At 42.6% G+C, this 15,319-nt stretch overlaps 1 protein-coding gene across 2 annotated transcripts in view; it reads left to right on the top strand.

Annotated features, from left to right (window-relative positions):
- SHE (Src homology 2 domain containing E) overlaps positions 1–13,548 on the top strand; it is a 28,940-nt gene extending 15,392 nt beyond the window's left edge. The window contains exons 5-6 of one of the 2 annotated variants that reach the window (XM_061185954.1): positions 67–186; positions 13,502–13,548. In XM_061185954.1, the coding sequence (XP_061041937.1) occupies positions 67–186; positions 13,502–13,514 (133 nt within the window). In that variant the 3' untranslated portion in view covers positions 13,515–13,548. Of the gene's footprint in view, positions 1–66; positions 187–1,622; positions 3,392–13,501 lie in introns of those variants that run through there. The other variant, XM_061185953.1, reaches the window with a different exon arrangement.
- The last annotated feature ends 1,771 nt before the right edge of the window (positions 13,549–15,319 follow it).

Consider the following 15,319-nt stretch of genomic DNA (forward strand, 5'->3'; position numbering starts at 1 on the left):
GGAATGATGCCCTGTCTGGACTGGTATCTTGATGCTCGTGGTTTCTCCCCCTGCCCCATTTTTCAGTTGGTATCATGGTGCCATCACCCGTGCTGAGGCTGAGAGTCGACTACAACCCTGCAAAGAAGCTGGGTACCTGGTTCGAAACAGCGAGTCAGGGACCAGTAGGTACTCCATTGCACTAAAGTGAGTATCGAAGCCTCCCTGTCTGGATGCAGCAGAGGGGTGTAGACTTTCCTATCATGGTTAGATGACCAGGCAAAAAAGCTATACTTTGAAGGTGGTTCACAGGGGTATGTACTGTCAGAAAATAAGATGCATTTGCTTGGACAACAGAGTATGACATGCTCTGATTAGAATGCAAAATTGGGGGAATTCCCTGGCGGTCCAGTGGTTAGGACTCAGCACTTTCACTGACGTGTGGCCCCAGGTTCAATCCCTGGTTGGGGAAGTAAGTTCCTGCAAGCCACATGGCATGGCCAAAAAAAAAAAAAAAGAATACCGAATTGGTATTGAGTAAATGTCCCAATATCTCTTATGATAAAGAGAGTCCTATTTTATTATCGTTGTACATTGATCACTTTCTGCCTTACATTATGTGATCTAAAGTAGGTCCTCTCAGCAGAGAAATAATTCTTGATAAAAAAAAATAATTTCTAACAGGATAGTTCAGTGGTTCTTTTATTCCCTAGTGTTTGAGACTTTAATAAATCAGATCCCTTGATTGTCAAAATGCCAGCTGCAATTTTGGTACCAGTTTCTTTTGATGAAAAAGGAAACACTGCCTTGCAATGACTCCCCTGCCCAGTTGTACACAGAACATTCATTTTGGCCTGGTAGGCCTGGTGGAGCTGGTGTCATGGAAATTCTCTTTGCTCTTGCGAGTTCAGTGGTGCTATATTGGAGGATCATTGTCAAGAGCCCTAACAGCATTTCCTTCCTGAGGAAGCTGAGCCCCTGCAGCTGAAACAATCAGACTGGAGAGGATAAGAGGTTGTCGGGGGGAGCAGCATGGCTCAGAACACGGGATAGGCCACCAGATACACAATACCAGGAATAGCTTTGCTGTGTCCCTGAGACTGGTGCTCGTGGATTAGATCTTTGAGCCTTCGGTGCCAGCTGTCATTATCCACAACCAGGAACAGTCTTTCCAGATTGGGTTGGCCGTGGGGGGAGGAAGGAAACAGTTTTATTATTATTATTATTCTTAATGTGTTCTTTGGGGAGGAAAGAAGGAGGAAACCTTACACATGTCCTTTTAGCCATGACAAAGAGGGTGAGTTTAAACCTCACCTTCGTGGTCTCACACTTGGGCTTAAGCACTAGTTTGGCAATTTGGGGGCCAGGAGGGACTGGACATTTTTTTTTTTTTCTTTTTGGTCCAGTGCCTGATGACTTGTGTGTATTAAGGATAAACAACCCAAGGATGATACCCATTTAGCTGAGGGCTGTGAAGCTTCTGAGAGCTTCACTGGAGTGCTGAATGCATTTCTGTTTGTATATCACAGTTCCAGGAATGGATGGGAGCCTGTTCGCCTGTGAATCTGGCTGAGGTTGTTTTCAGTGGGGAGGGATCCCTCTGCTCACTCCTTCATGTCTTCTCAATTTTGGTTTTGTTCCAGGACTAGTCAAGGATGTGTCCACATCATAGTGGCTCAGACCAAAGACAGCAAGTATACCCTGAATCAGACGAGTGCTGTCTTTGACAGCATCCCGGAAGTGGTACACTATTATTCCAATGAGAAGCTGCCTTTCAAGGGGGCAGAACATATGACCTTGCTCTACCCTGTGCACAGCAAGCTGCACTAAGGTTCAGCCACCAAAAGCCCCAGCGGGGCCTCTCACACCTAGGAGGGCATCAGCACCCAACCAGTATCTCAGGGGACAAGGCTGGACTGCACCATAACATTTTGGAGGAAGCGGGACGCTTCAGTTAGGAGTCAAAAAGTCTTCGGCCTTGAATCCATTCCATGACACTTGGCTACTGACCTGTCCCTTTTCTCCTTGCTAAGTAGTTCTACAGTGAGAAACCATAATTTACCAGTTGCCTCCAGTCCTGGAGTAGGGTGCTCTATTTGGGGCGTGACCCTCAGGGAAGGTAAGTCAGGAGTCCAGAAATATTAAGATTCTCCAAAAATGTGCTAGTTGTTCCGTGGAATACCTGGTCTCCAAACAAACCAACAAAAATGCACTTGGCTTTTACATAAGACAACAAAAGATGATCATGTGGACCCAAAGAGCATGTAATACAGGACCCCTTGGGGGAAAAGCATGAACAGTGGAAAATAAGTAAATAGTGGGCACTTTGGAGAAAGCTATATTTCTTTCTTGAGGGTCCTAGTTCAGCTCCGGAGTCCATAAAAATTCACAACTGTAGGGTCTGGCAAAAGGATTATTAAGAAAGTTTGTGTTTTCTCAATTTCTGTGGACTTTTTCAGCAAATCAGTAATATAAGCATAAATAAGAAGGAAGATGCCCCTGATTTAAGAATCACTAATATAATTAAGCATTGGCAGCATTACCATTATTCTGAATTACAGAATAAAATACACAACGAAGATTTCATTTCTGATTTTTAACAAATCTAAAAATTTACAAAGCTCAACAACTGTTTTCTTATTGAATAATTATACAGAACTTCTGATATCTTTTGTTTCACCTTTGTTCATTTTAGTTATTGGAGCCTTTTTTAATTTTTATCCCTAAAATTGGATTCGCTTTGTATTTTACAGTAACTTAAAAATATATATATATATAGGGAGTTCCCTGGCGGTCCAGTGGTTAGAACTCCACAGTCTCACTGCCGAGGGCCCGGGGTTCAATCCCTGGTTGGGGAACTAAGATCCCACAAGTCGCGCAGCAGATATATGTGTGTGTGTGTGTATATATATATATATATATATATATATAAACTCTAGGATATGATTGTGTGAACTGGGTCTCTAAAACCTGCAAAGTTTCTCTCATGCTGTACAAAGCAGACCGGTTGGCACCGTATAAAAATATTTTAAAAGACTGGCATTTTCTCTGTCTACTACTGCTTAAAGATATTAAAATAATATTCATAGTACCATTATCTTTATGATTTATTGTGAACTTGTATCGCCAATGTACTTACTGTGAAAACAAAACCGTGGGAATGGCATACTGTGAGAAGGCAACAGTGAGTGGCTCTATAATTACAACTGAGCAGATGTTTCTGTATTCTGGGGTTTGTAATTTGGTTCTTGAAACTGGTCCAGATGCAAATGTGCTGACTGTCATCAATGAAAAGTTAACTTTTGTAACTAATGTTAAATACACAAAAGAAATGTTGATTTGGTTAATTTTTAGGAAAACATATCCTTCTAGTTGTTAGTTATTTTACTATTATGATTTAGAGATTAGTAAATATTCGCTTCTTTATTCAGTTAAGATTGTAGCCAAAGAGTCGTGTGATCTTTGTTTTTAAAAATTTGAAAGGAACTCTTCCTCACTGGATGTCAAAGATTTTATTAATCAAGAATGTTCTGTTTTTTAAGTACTGACAGAATTTTTTAATGTATTGGTTTACGTACTATATCTTTAGTACGAGATTTTTTTTTTAATTTTTAGCATTTGTAGTTCCAATTCCATTAAACAAATATTTATTATCTTCCATATACAAATAATTCATTCTGTTAAACTTATTTTCAATTCAACATTCTAGAAATGAAACCTTATTTTTTACTTAAACTTATTCTACAAAGGAAATACAGCAGTTACCCTAATTTTAATAAATGCTGAAAGCTTTGTAAAATTTTTCTTTGTGCACTAAATGATTTTTGGCCCATACCCAGCAACTGTGATGAATGTAATAATGAAATAACATTTTGAAAGCAGACCTGATACATTAAGTATTTATTGAGCTTCTATCATAGGCTCAGTATTGTGCTTTCTCTATATTGTTTTTCTGTGACAGTCATGCTGTTTTCTTTATATAATTAAAAGTGGAGATGTGGAGTTTATATATAGTCCAGTTCCTTCACAATTGTACAGGAGGTTATAATAAGAAGAAATATAGTAAATTCGTAGAAGGGGGGTAAGCTACTATTTTCTTCTTAAGGTTGTGACACAAGCTGACAAAAGCCAGGGAATTCACAGCTGGGTGGTGGCACAAAGTACCATATGTTCTAAAAACAATTAGGCCCAGCAGGGTTTCCCTAATGGCTTCCTTGTTAAGCCTCCAGGGCCAGCTGATCTGAAGCCCTCTTGACATGTCTCCTCTCTGAGCTCTGAATGCTTGTGCTTTTTGTCATTTTGCCTTGATACAAGTATTTTCCTGTAGTCGTAATTCTTTTGAATTCATTCAGTCTCCCAGAATATTTTCTGATTCTTTCTGGAGAGAATAATGTCTTCTGGCAAATTTGTACTCATTTGCCTTGAATTTTAGCATCCATGGAGCTTCCTACAACTGTTCCTTCCCCTTTATCACACCTCCTTTTAAAAAAATGCTCTGTTCCAGGTTATGAGTTTATTTCATTGGCTCATTTCAGGCCTATAAGAACAGAGGGTAAAGGAACATTTCTATTTATTTTGCTACCATAGCTGTTTTATCAGAATGGATTTCAACCACTGGAGTTGGTGTATTTAAATAAGTAGGAATAAAATAATGGAGAAATGGTAATATATGTACAAAAAAGTAAATGCTGATATGCCTATTCTGTTCTGAGGATGGAAGTGTCCTTTTTAGTTATCCAAAGTACTTTCTTAAGAATCATATATAAAAAGAGCCTTTATTCTTATCTGTTCAAAGTTTCCATGCTTTGCCGAATTGTTACTCATTTATTGGCCTCTGCCAGAGGACGGGGAGGTGGGCAGATTATCCATAGGGACAGCCAGAAGATTTTGGGATAGGTAGGAAAATAATCCTAATTTATTAATTGGGTCATTTGACTACATCATTAGTCTGTTAATGGCCACTGTTAGTGAATAAATCTTATTACTTAATTCAGAAGAACAACTGAGCATTTGAGACATTCTTCAAGTTGCTTTTTAAATGAGAGTAGCCTTTCTATTCTATTAAAATGTCCTTTTATAGTCAAAGGTTAATGGCTCATTTTTCCTTCAGTCTAGGGGGGATATTTCATTTCCCTTCTCTCCTCATCCTTTTAATATTTAGCAGAATTTATTTGATACCTTTCTCACACATGTCTCATTCATTCGTTGTCTCTTTCTTACTTTCTGTAACCAGCACTATTTTGGCCTTATGATCTCTTTAGAATCACTCTTCTTTATTGTTGTCTCCAATTTTTGTACCCCCATTAACTTGGACTTAGAGAAACTTGGCCTGCAGTGAACCTTAATTTATTCTCCTTAATTTCTGACCCTATAGAAAGAAAACGGTGGTGTGTTACTGCCATCTAATGGAGAGAAAGAAAACTGCAGTGGGAAAACAAAGCGCATTTAGGGCAGGGTTTTCTGAAGGATTTCTGATACAATCCTTAGCAAGAAAATGATGACACAGCAGTTGCCATCTTGAAATCTGCCCTTTCCTGCGGAAAGGGTGATTTGCAACCTCATACAACCATCGTCATGAGGCCTCTGGTCTATGGCTGGATCATGTCGTTTAGAATCTGAAATTTTAATGAATATGCTGGCAACAGATCATTGAGACAGGCATCTCATTTTGTCACGTTCTTACCCATTCAGTTATCTTGTCAGGGGGCCTTAACATTTTAAGTATCAACTAATACATAGTTTTAACTTTTGAAAATATCTGAAGATTGTATGTAATACAGGTGCCTATCGGTAGTGCTTTAGTAATTTATATTATATCAGAAAGATTTTATAAAAATTTCTGGATGTATTGCAGTAGCCAATATAAGCTGCATGCCCTCCTGAAGATTGGTTTACTCTGAAATGTAACTTTAAATAAACATTATTCCAGGAAAACCAGTGTTTCTGCTTGAGTCAATTAGTTTTGAGAATCACCTCCCTTCATAAAAAACACTTTTCTGCTATAGCAGAGAGGGTCAGAAGTTTCGTTTGCAATCACCGTTGATGAAATGTGTAAACAAACCACAATTGAACATAACCAGCAGATGTGACCTCAATTTTTTTTCTGAGTTCACCTTTAGAGCCCTCCTGCTATGTTTTCCTTCCCAAATAAAACAGGACCACACTGAAGCTCTCCTCTTCCGTTTCCTCGGCCGTCTTCTTCCTGAGTAGGCAGTTGTTTCATTTGTCCTTGTCCCTGACTAGGCATGAGAGTTGTGGCTTTGCTTTTGTTTTTACCCTTGTTTGTTATTCATACAGATGCCCCCAGCCCATCCATGGGATGTGATGCTGCAATCTGTGATGAATCTAAGTTTTTTAAACCTCTACCAGGTGATTTTGATACCCAGCCAGGGCTGAGAACCACCACTGGAGGCAACTGTTTAGAAACGCACAAATAAATTCATTTGAGTTTCTAGAAGAAGGCTATAGTGTTGAATCTTTCGCTATCAAAGTCTTAATTTCCATTGAACATTTATATAAACTGCCACCCAGTGGTACAAGTGCTTATTGTTTTTTCCCATCTGTGTTAACAGAAAAGGAAGTTTGCATTGAGAAATAGTCACCTCCCCAACATCACCAGAGCAATTGAGTAATCGTTTTCAGAATTCAGGTTGAACACGTTTACAAGAGCCCAGGGTTTGCTGAGTGTTGGATTTTGACCCTGTGAAAGGCCAAGATGTAAGTAATGAGAATAGACTCTTGGCTACACACCAGGTATGCTCCTAAACAAATGCTTTTCATGCTACATTATCTTGCTTTAATCTTCCACAACTCAGTGAACCAGGTAGCCTCATTTTTCAGATAGACACTGGGTCAGTCACATAGTAAGTGGTAGCCCAGATTGCAATGCAGGTCTAATTCTGGAGTGGCTCTTAATTGCTGTACCTAGACAGGCATACCTCGTATTATTGCACTTCAATGCACTTCACAGATACTGCGATTTTTACAAGTTGAAGGTTTATGGCAACCTTGCATCGAGCAAGTCTATTGGTGTCATTTTTCCAACAACATCCTCTCACCTCCTGTCTCTGTGTCACATTTTGGTAATTCTCATAGTATTTCAAACTTGTTCATTATTATTATATTTGTGATGGTGATCTGTGATCAGTAATGTTTGATGTTACTCTTGTAATTGTTTTGGGGCACCATGAACCATGCCCATATAAGACGATGGGCTTAATCAATAAATGTTGTGTGTGTTCTAACTGCTTCACTGGCTAGCCATTTCCCCCATCCCCTGCTCGGGCGTCCCAATTCCCTGAGACACAGCAATATTGAAATTAGGCCTATTGGTAACCCTACAATGACCTCTAAGTGTTCAAGTGAAAGGAAGAGTCTCTCACTTTAAGTCAAAAGCTAGAAATGATTAAACTTAGTGAGGAAGGCACGCCTAAAGCCAAGACAGGCTGAAATCTAGGCCTCTTGCACCAAAAAGTTTTAGCCAAGTTGTGAATGCAAAGGAAAAGTTCTTGAAGGAAATTAAAAGTGCTACTCCAGTGAACACAAGAATGATAAGAAACCAGAACAGCCTTATTGCTGACTTGGAGAAAGTTTGAGTGGTCTGGATAGAAGGTCAAACCAGCCACAACATTCCCATAAGCCAAAGTCTAATCCAGAGCAAGGCCCTAACTCTCTTCAGTTCTATGAAGGCTGAGAGATGTGAAGAAGCTGCAAAATAAAAGTTTGAAGCTAGCAGAGGTTGGTTCATGAGGTTTAAGGAAAGAAGCCATCTCTATAACATCAAAGTACAAGGTGAAGCAGCAAGTGCTGAAGTAGAAGCTATAGCAAGTTATCCAGAAGATCCAGCAAAGATCATTAATGAAGGTGGCTACACTAAACAGATTTTCAGTGTAGACAAAACAGCCTTCTATTGGAAGAAGATGCCATCTAGGACTTCCATAGCTAGAGAGGAGTAGTCAGTGCCTGGCTTCAGAGCTTCAAAGGACAGGCTGACTCTTGTTAGGGGCTAACGCACCTGATGACTTGAAGCTGATGCTCATTTACCATTCCAAAAACCCTAGGGCCCTTAAGAATTATCTAAATCAACTGTGCCTGTGCTCTATCAATGGAACAACAAAGCCTGGATGACAGCACATCTGTTTACAATATGTTTTACTGACTATTTTAAGCCCACTGTTGAGACCTACTGCTCAGGAGAAAAGATTCCTTTCAAAATATTACTGCTCATTGACAATGAACCTGGTCACCCAAGAGCTCTGATGGAGATGTACAACGAGATTAATGTTGTTTTCATGCCTGCTAGCACAACATCCACTCTGCAGCCCATGGATCAAGGAGTAATTTCAACTTTCAAGTCTTAGTCTTTAAGAAATACATTTCATAAGGCTCTAGCTGTTGTAGATAGTGATTCCTCTGATGGATCTGGGCAAAGGAAATTGAAAACCTTCTGGAAAGGATTTGCCATTCTGGTTGCCATTAAGAACATTTGTGGTTCATGGGAAGAGATCAAAATATCAACATTAACAGGTGTTTGGGAGAAGTTGATTGGAACCCTCAGGGATGACTTGGAAGGGCTCAAGACTTCAGTGGAGGAAGTAACTGCAGGTGTGGTGGAAATAACAAGAGAATTAGAATTGGAAGTGGAGCCTGAATATATGACTGAATTACTATAATCTCATGATAAAACTTTAATGGATGAGGAGATGCTTCTTATGGATGAGCAGAGATGTAGATGTTTCTTCTACTCCTGGTGAAGAAACTGTGACAGTTGTTGAAATGACAACAGAGGATTTGGACTATTACATAAACTTAGTTGATAAACCAACAGCAGGGTTTGAGAAGATTGACTCCAGTTTTGAAAGAAGGTCTATTGTGGGTAAAATGCTATCAAACAGCATTGCAGGCTACAGAGAAATCATTCATGATAGGAAGAGTCAATCCATGCAGCTAACTTCATTGTTGTCTTATTTTAAGAAATTGCCACCCCCATCCCAACCTTCAGCAGCCACCACCTGATCAGTCAGCACCATCAACAATGAGCCAAGACTCTCCACCAGCAAAGATTATGTACAACTCACTGAAGGCTCAGACACTGGTTAGCACTTTTTAGCAATATAGTATTTTTTTAAGCATTTTTTAAAATTTATTTATTTTATTTATTTTTTTTTGGCTGCATTGCATCTTTGTTGCTGCGTGTGGGTTTTCTCTAGTTGCGGTGAACCAGAGCTACTCTTCGCTGCGGTGCGCAGCCTTCTCATTGCAGTGGCTTCTCTCGTTGCGGAGCACGGGCTCTAGGCACACAGGCTTCAGTAGTTGTGGCATGTGGGCTCAGTAGTTGCGGCTCAGGGCTCTAGAGCACAGGCTCAGTAGTTGTGGCACACGGGCTTAGTTGCTCCGTGGCATGTGGGATTTTCCCGGACCAGGGCTCCAACCCGTGTCCCCTGCATTGGCAGGAGGATTCTTAACCACTGAGCTACCAGGGAAGCCCCGGCAGGCGAATTCTTAACCGGATTCCTTGCTGCCAGGGAAGTCCCGTCTTGCACTTTTTAATAAATAATTTTTCATAGGCAGTACAGCCTGGCTGAACTATCCCAAAACAGAGGGATTATAGTTAGTTAGTGAAAAGCTTACTCTAGTTGTAAAAACATACAGGCTCATGAAAAAATTTTTAATATGCATAAAAGAAAAAAGAAGGTGCAAATCTGGTCTTCAAGCAGCTCCCTAATGCTCTTAGAATATCAAAAAATTGCTCACCACAGAGCATGTCCAAGGCAGGCCTCCCCCCCAGCCCCAGGCCCTGCACCAGCAGCCTCCCGGGGCCGCCCCCTTCACCCGGAGCCCTCCTCCTCCGTCTTCACTCTCCCTATCCCTTCCTTCCCCGACTCCCTAGACCAGATTAGTCACTTGCTCCCAGAGAGAGCGTCTGCACCTTAATTGTGTGGCTCAGTGGGTGGACTGACACTTGGGGGAGGGATTGATTCCTCTTATATCCCTGCAGCCGGCGTGGTGGTTGAATGGATCTCATGGCCCAGAGAGAACCATCTCTTACTGTGGTGATCATTCACCCTTTCAGAGGCAGTGGACAGAAAAAGATTCCCACGCCATAAAAAAAAGCACAGTTAGGGGATTTCAAGGAAGTTCATTGAAGTTTACACCAAGGAAGCAACAGAACACAGAGTTCAGAGGAATAGATACAGGGCTGATACAGAGGAGAGGAAGTGGTTTGGTTTGGTTTCTGATCAAGGATCATTAACTGTAAGGAGCTGCTTGCTGCCCCTCCCCTTTGTGGCCCATCTTCTCTGTGGCTGCCTATTATGTGAGCAGCACCAGGGTCTGGTGGCCTCAGGGACACGCTGAGGCCACCAGCGTGTGGCTCAGACTCCCAGGGTCTCAGCTTCCACACTGACAGGTGTGATAAACCAAATGAGGAATCCAGGTCCATCTCCCCTCAGGGGTGAGTGGGCCAGGCCCCACCCAGCACAGGGTGAGGGCGCCTGGCCTGGAAAAGGGGTTGGAAAGATAGGCCCATCTTCATTGTCACCAGGGGCTGAGGGGCCACACAGCGAGGACACAGAGCACCAGCCTTGGAGTCAGGCAGACATAGGTTTGGGGTCTAGTTCAGCCTCTTAGCTCAGGTGTCTTAGATCACTATCTTCACCAATATGAGCCTCTGTGACCTCACTTGTAAACAGGTGAAAACACTTCCCTTGCAGTGCCATTATGAGAAAGAATATCCTGTTTGTCAAACACATGGTGGAGGGTCAATAAACGGTTGTCGTTATTATTAGCTAATTTTTTTTTTCTAAATTCTTGTTAACTTTTTAAAAAATTATTATTTATTTATTTATTTATTTTTTGGCTGTGTTAGGTCTTCGTTTCTGTGCGAGGGCTTTCTCTAGTTGCGGCAAGCGGGGGCCACTCTTCATCGCGGTGCGCGGGCCTCTCACTATCGTGGCCTCTCTTGTTGCGGAGCACAGGCTCCAGACGTGCAGGCTCAGTAGTTGTGGCTTGTGGGCTCTAGAGTGCAGGTTCAGTAGTTGTGGCTCACGGTCCTAGTTGCTCCGCGGCATGTGGGATCTTCCCAGACCAGGGCTCGAACCTGTGTCCCCTGCATTAGTAGGCAGATTCTCAACCACTGCACCACCAGGGAAGCCCTATTAGCTAATTTTAATAGACCATCTTGACCAAAAGGGGATGGTGGCCTTCTAGGTAACCAGTAGGGCCAGTGGTGTAGCTCTTTTCTGTCCACAGATTTTGTTACCCAATTAGTACCCACAGTAACATGTTGCTATAGAATCTCACCTCCTGCCCTGTGGTCTCCAGCACAGAGACCCTCAGAGCTGGCTGCACAGCAGGAGAAACCGAGGACCTTACACTCATGTCAACAGACATCCACTTTTGTGATTCAGAGGGTCTAGGGGTGGAGCCTGGTCTTCTTCTAATCCACGGACCCATCCATGGACATGATCCACTGAAGTTCGCCAAGGCCTGAAGTCCGAGGCCCCAGAGCACCCACCTCATCATAGAAACAATCACGGTCCACAGTCACCCTCGGGGTCCATCACCACCACCTTCTTCAGAACCATCTCAGTCCACATCAGACTGACCTGGAATCCCTGCTTGGTTGTGGTGACTCCAGTGTACACCCGTGTATACCTGCACTCTGCAGGGCAAACATGCTGCCCACACAAGCGGGTGTGCCCATGCCGGCCTCCTCCACCTTTCCCTCCTCTCTTCGTCTATGGTTGGGCACAGACTCCAGAATGTCCCACTTACACCATTCGTCATTGCAAAACCCTCAGTGTGCAGCACATGCATTTAAAAACCAAAATAGAATTCAACTGTCCTCCCAATAAATTTCATTCTTTAAAAAATCATAATGAGATATTAAAATGGACTTGTGGTTGCCAAGGGGGTAGGGGTGGGGGAGGGAAGGATGGGGAGTTTGGGATAAGCAGATGCAAACTTTTTTTTTTTTTTTTTTTGGCCATGCAGCATGGCTTGTCAGATCTTAGTTCCCCAACCAGGGATCGAACCTGGGCCCACAGCAGTGAAAGCACCAAGTCCTAACCACTGGACCGCCAGGGAATTCCCAGATGCAAACTATATAGAATGGATAAACAACAAGGTCCTACTGTATAGCACAGGGAGCTGTATTCAATGCCCTGTGATAACCCATAATGGAAAAGAATATGAAAAAGAATGTATATATGTATAACTGAATCACTTTGCTGTACAGTAGAAATTAACACAACGCTGTAAATCAACTATACTTCAATAAAATAAATTTTAAAAAAAAGAAAATAGTAGGCTATTTTCTTTGTGGACATTGGGCAGCTTTACTAAGCAATTTGAAGTTACCTTAGAAGAAATATCCTAACTGAATATTGCATATTCCCATAGTATGAGTGTTTCCGGATTTTACTGAAAAATTTCATTGTATTCATGTTTTGGATGGTCACCGAAAACTGCTGGTATGAAATAAAACGTGGCTGAGGTTGTTCTGTTGTTTTTAAGTAACACACATCAGCAAGAAGACAGAACTTTCACAGAGAAAGGAGGGGTTGGTCAGTGTTTGAAGGATAGTGCAGGGCTCACTCTCATGCTCAGGATTGTTTAAGCGACAGGCCACTCAGGCAGCCCATCTGGTCACCACTCTGCCGGAGGGGCTGCTGTGCCCCCAGCCCGGCCCTTGAACACTGCATGGACCAGTGTAAGGCCCTTCAACGGCACACTTCTGCTACTGCAGGAAGGCACACAGTTCCCTGCCTCTGGCCTGTGCTTCTCACAGACATGGAGAAAGGTTTGGTCTCCTTATGCATTAATAAATAAGGAAAACGCTTTCCTTAGTGGTTGTTCCAGGAATTGAGTGTTCCTTGCCATCCTCTACAAGATTCACCATCTGCTCCCCCCAATTCTTCTGGAAAGAGCATCGTAAGCATGTCATCCTAACAGTGACACCGTGGAGAAGAGGGAGGCACCCTCTTCCATTTCCTGCCCCTTACGCCCACTCCTGCACCCTCCGTGGGGCCCACACAGCCAAGCCACCATAGGGACATCTGTTTCCTGTGTCGCTTTCTGCAAGACAGGGACCAACCTCAAAAGAGACGGTGACATCCTCAAGGAGTCGATGGGCCCTGTAGGTGTGGTCGTGAGGCTTTCCTCTGATTGCCCAGGCGGCCGGGTGTGGGGTGGGGTCACACAGCAGGGCCTCACACTTCAGCTTTTGGTCTGAGTTACACAATTTCCAGGTTTCCATGCAGTTTCCTCCTCCCCAGCCCTGAACTGTTTACACAGCAACTCTTATCCACAGAGCATCCACACGACGACTTTCCTCTGTTTGGAAGATATGGGATGGCTGTGTCCCAAGTTTTTCCTATTGAGGACCCTTTTCAATAGGGGACAGATGCAGCCTATCTGATGATCAAGAAGTACAAGGTTGCCTTTGTGATTCCGTTAACACCCCCCTGTCCAATAAACAGTCTTCTGATGAATAATGGCCCTTCCTTTTCCTTCCCCACAGGTCCATCACCTGATAATGATGTAAACATGGCAGAAGCAACCACGCCCCTTCCAGAAACCCCAGGGCTCATTTGGGGAAATACTTTCATCATTAAAGTCTTTGAGAAATTGCTACTTATTTCTTAAACTTACCTGATTTTTTTCCCAGAGGTAATTTAATCCTGCATTAAGTAGAAGCTCGCCCCAAAATGGTCCTCCTTAACTTTAAACCCATCTTTCCTTACCCCTTTCCCCCATAATCATTCAAGTCTTTCCTTGAAATGACCCAGGTGCCAAAGCATAATTACCTCTCAAGCATAGTTTTAGAACTTATTTATTTCAAACATTTACAATTCTCACTTTAAATGCAAAGTAGCTAGTAAAAGAGAAAACATTGAAAGACATCATACTGACCCTTTGCCCCATATACAGACATCATCAGCCTTTGGTATTTGCTTTCAGGTAATTAAGTAAAAAAATAAAAACAAAAACTTAAAACTATTATTTCTCTCCAGAAAAAAAACAATGTAAAGTTGAGGTATTCTATTTAACGGATGTGTGATCTCCATCCAAATATGGTTTCTCTGTTAACAGCCTTGCTACATGCTGTTCCAATCCTTTCCTTCTGAAGTAGATCTGCATTTGAGCATATGTTCATACAACTGACAATGTTCCTTATAATAATCATTAAGGTTGCCATAGAAACTCACTGGCGCTGGGGCCAGGCTACACCAAGGACACGATGCTGGAAGGACCTTTCGGGGATGCTCAGGAGTGTCTGGCACAGAAGCTGAGCCAGCTGGGCTCCCTTTCAGCAACAGCCCCACTGCCAACTGCTGCATGGAAGGCTGGGATCCAGGCTCATGCTCCCAAGGACCACCAGTTGCCCCTGCTTCTCCAAATTAAGATAAATTTCTCACCAACTCCTCCCCGACTGGGTCAATCTTAAGTGCCTTTGATGAAGCGATATAGCTCAGCACCAAAGCAGCCAGGCAAGGCATTCCTGAACATTCTGCAGGAAACCCACAAACCATGACCACTCCCAGCCTGCCCTGCTCAGCTCTGTTCAACACCAGGTGGGCTCCCAATCCATTACAGCATCAGATTCCACCCCTTGTAATGGTGTTTCCTTCCCTTGGGGGCAGCTGGGAAATGGCGGACACACGGGGTGAGCCAAGAGCCTAGCCAACGAACTGCAAGGGCAAGGCTCCATCAGGGCAAAGAGCTCTCAGAGTCACCAAGGGCTTTGTACACACATTCAATGCTACCTCCTCGACCTTTTTTTTTTCATTAATGCTACAAAAATTAATGACCACTTTAATTGAGACCTTGATCTAGCATATTTTCAACTTTTCCCACCCAGCAGGATAAGTTGCCCATCTTTAACAAAAATTGTCGCTGTGTTAACATTTCACATCTGGCTGTGTAGCAGATTGCTACAGATATTAGGTGAGTAGCATCACTACTACTTGAGGATAAAAGGCAGCACGTGTGCTGCAGAAACACAGGTAAGAATGACCTATGGATTGAAACACACATTCACTGACCACAAATTCAAGGACAGAGAAAGCTTAGGGTGTATACCTGTGTACACTGAGCAAGGCCTACAACCCAGAGAAGACAAATATTTTTCCTTCATCTATACTAGCTTATAAAAAAAAAAAGGGAAAAAAACCCTCTTCAATTAAAAAAAAAAAATGCAGTTCCGTTCCAATAATAATGAAAGCAATAACAATTTGGAGATCAAAGCTGCCTAGCTCTCAGCAATCATGAGCTATCTGGATTTCACATCTTCCACTAGCACCGCTCTGCCTGGCTCTGGTAATATTACACATGGGTA

Source organism: Eubalaena glacialis, chromosome 3, assembly GCF_028564815.1.
Source record: "Eubalaena glacialis isolate mEubGla1 chromosome 3, mEubGla1.1.hap2.+ XY, whole genome shotgun sequence".
NCBI lineage: Eukaryota > Metazoa > Chordata > Mammalia > Artiodactyla > Balaenidae > Eubalaena > Eubalaena glacialis.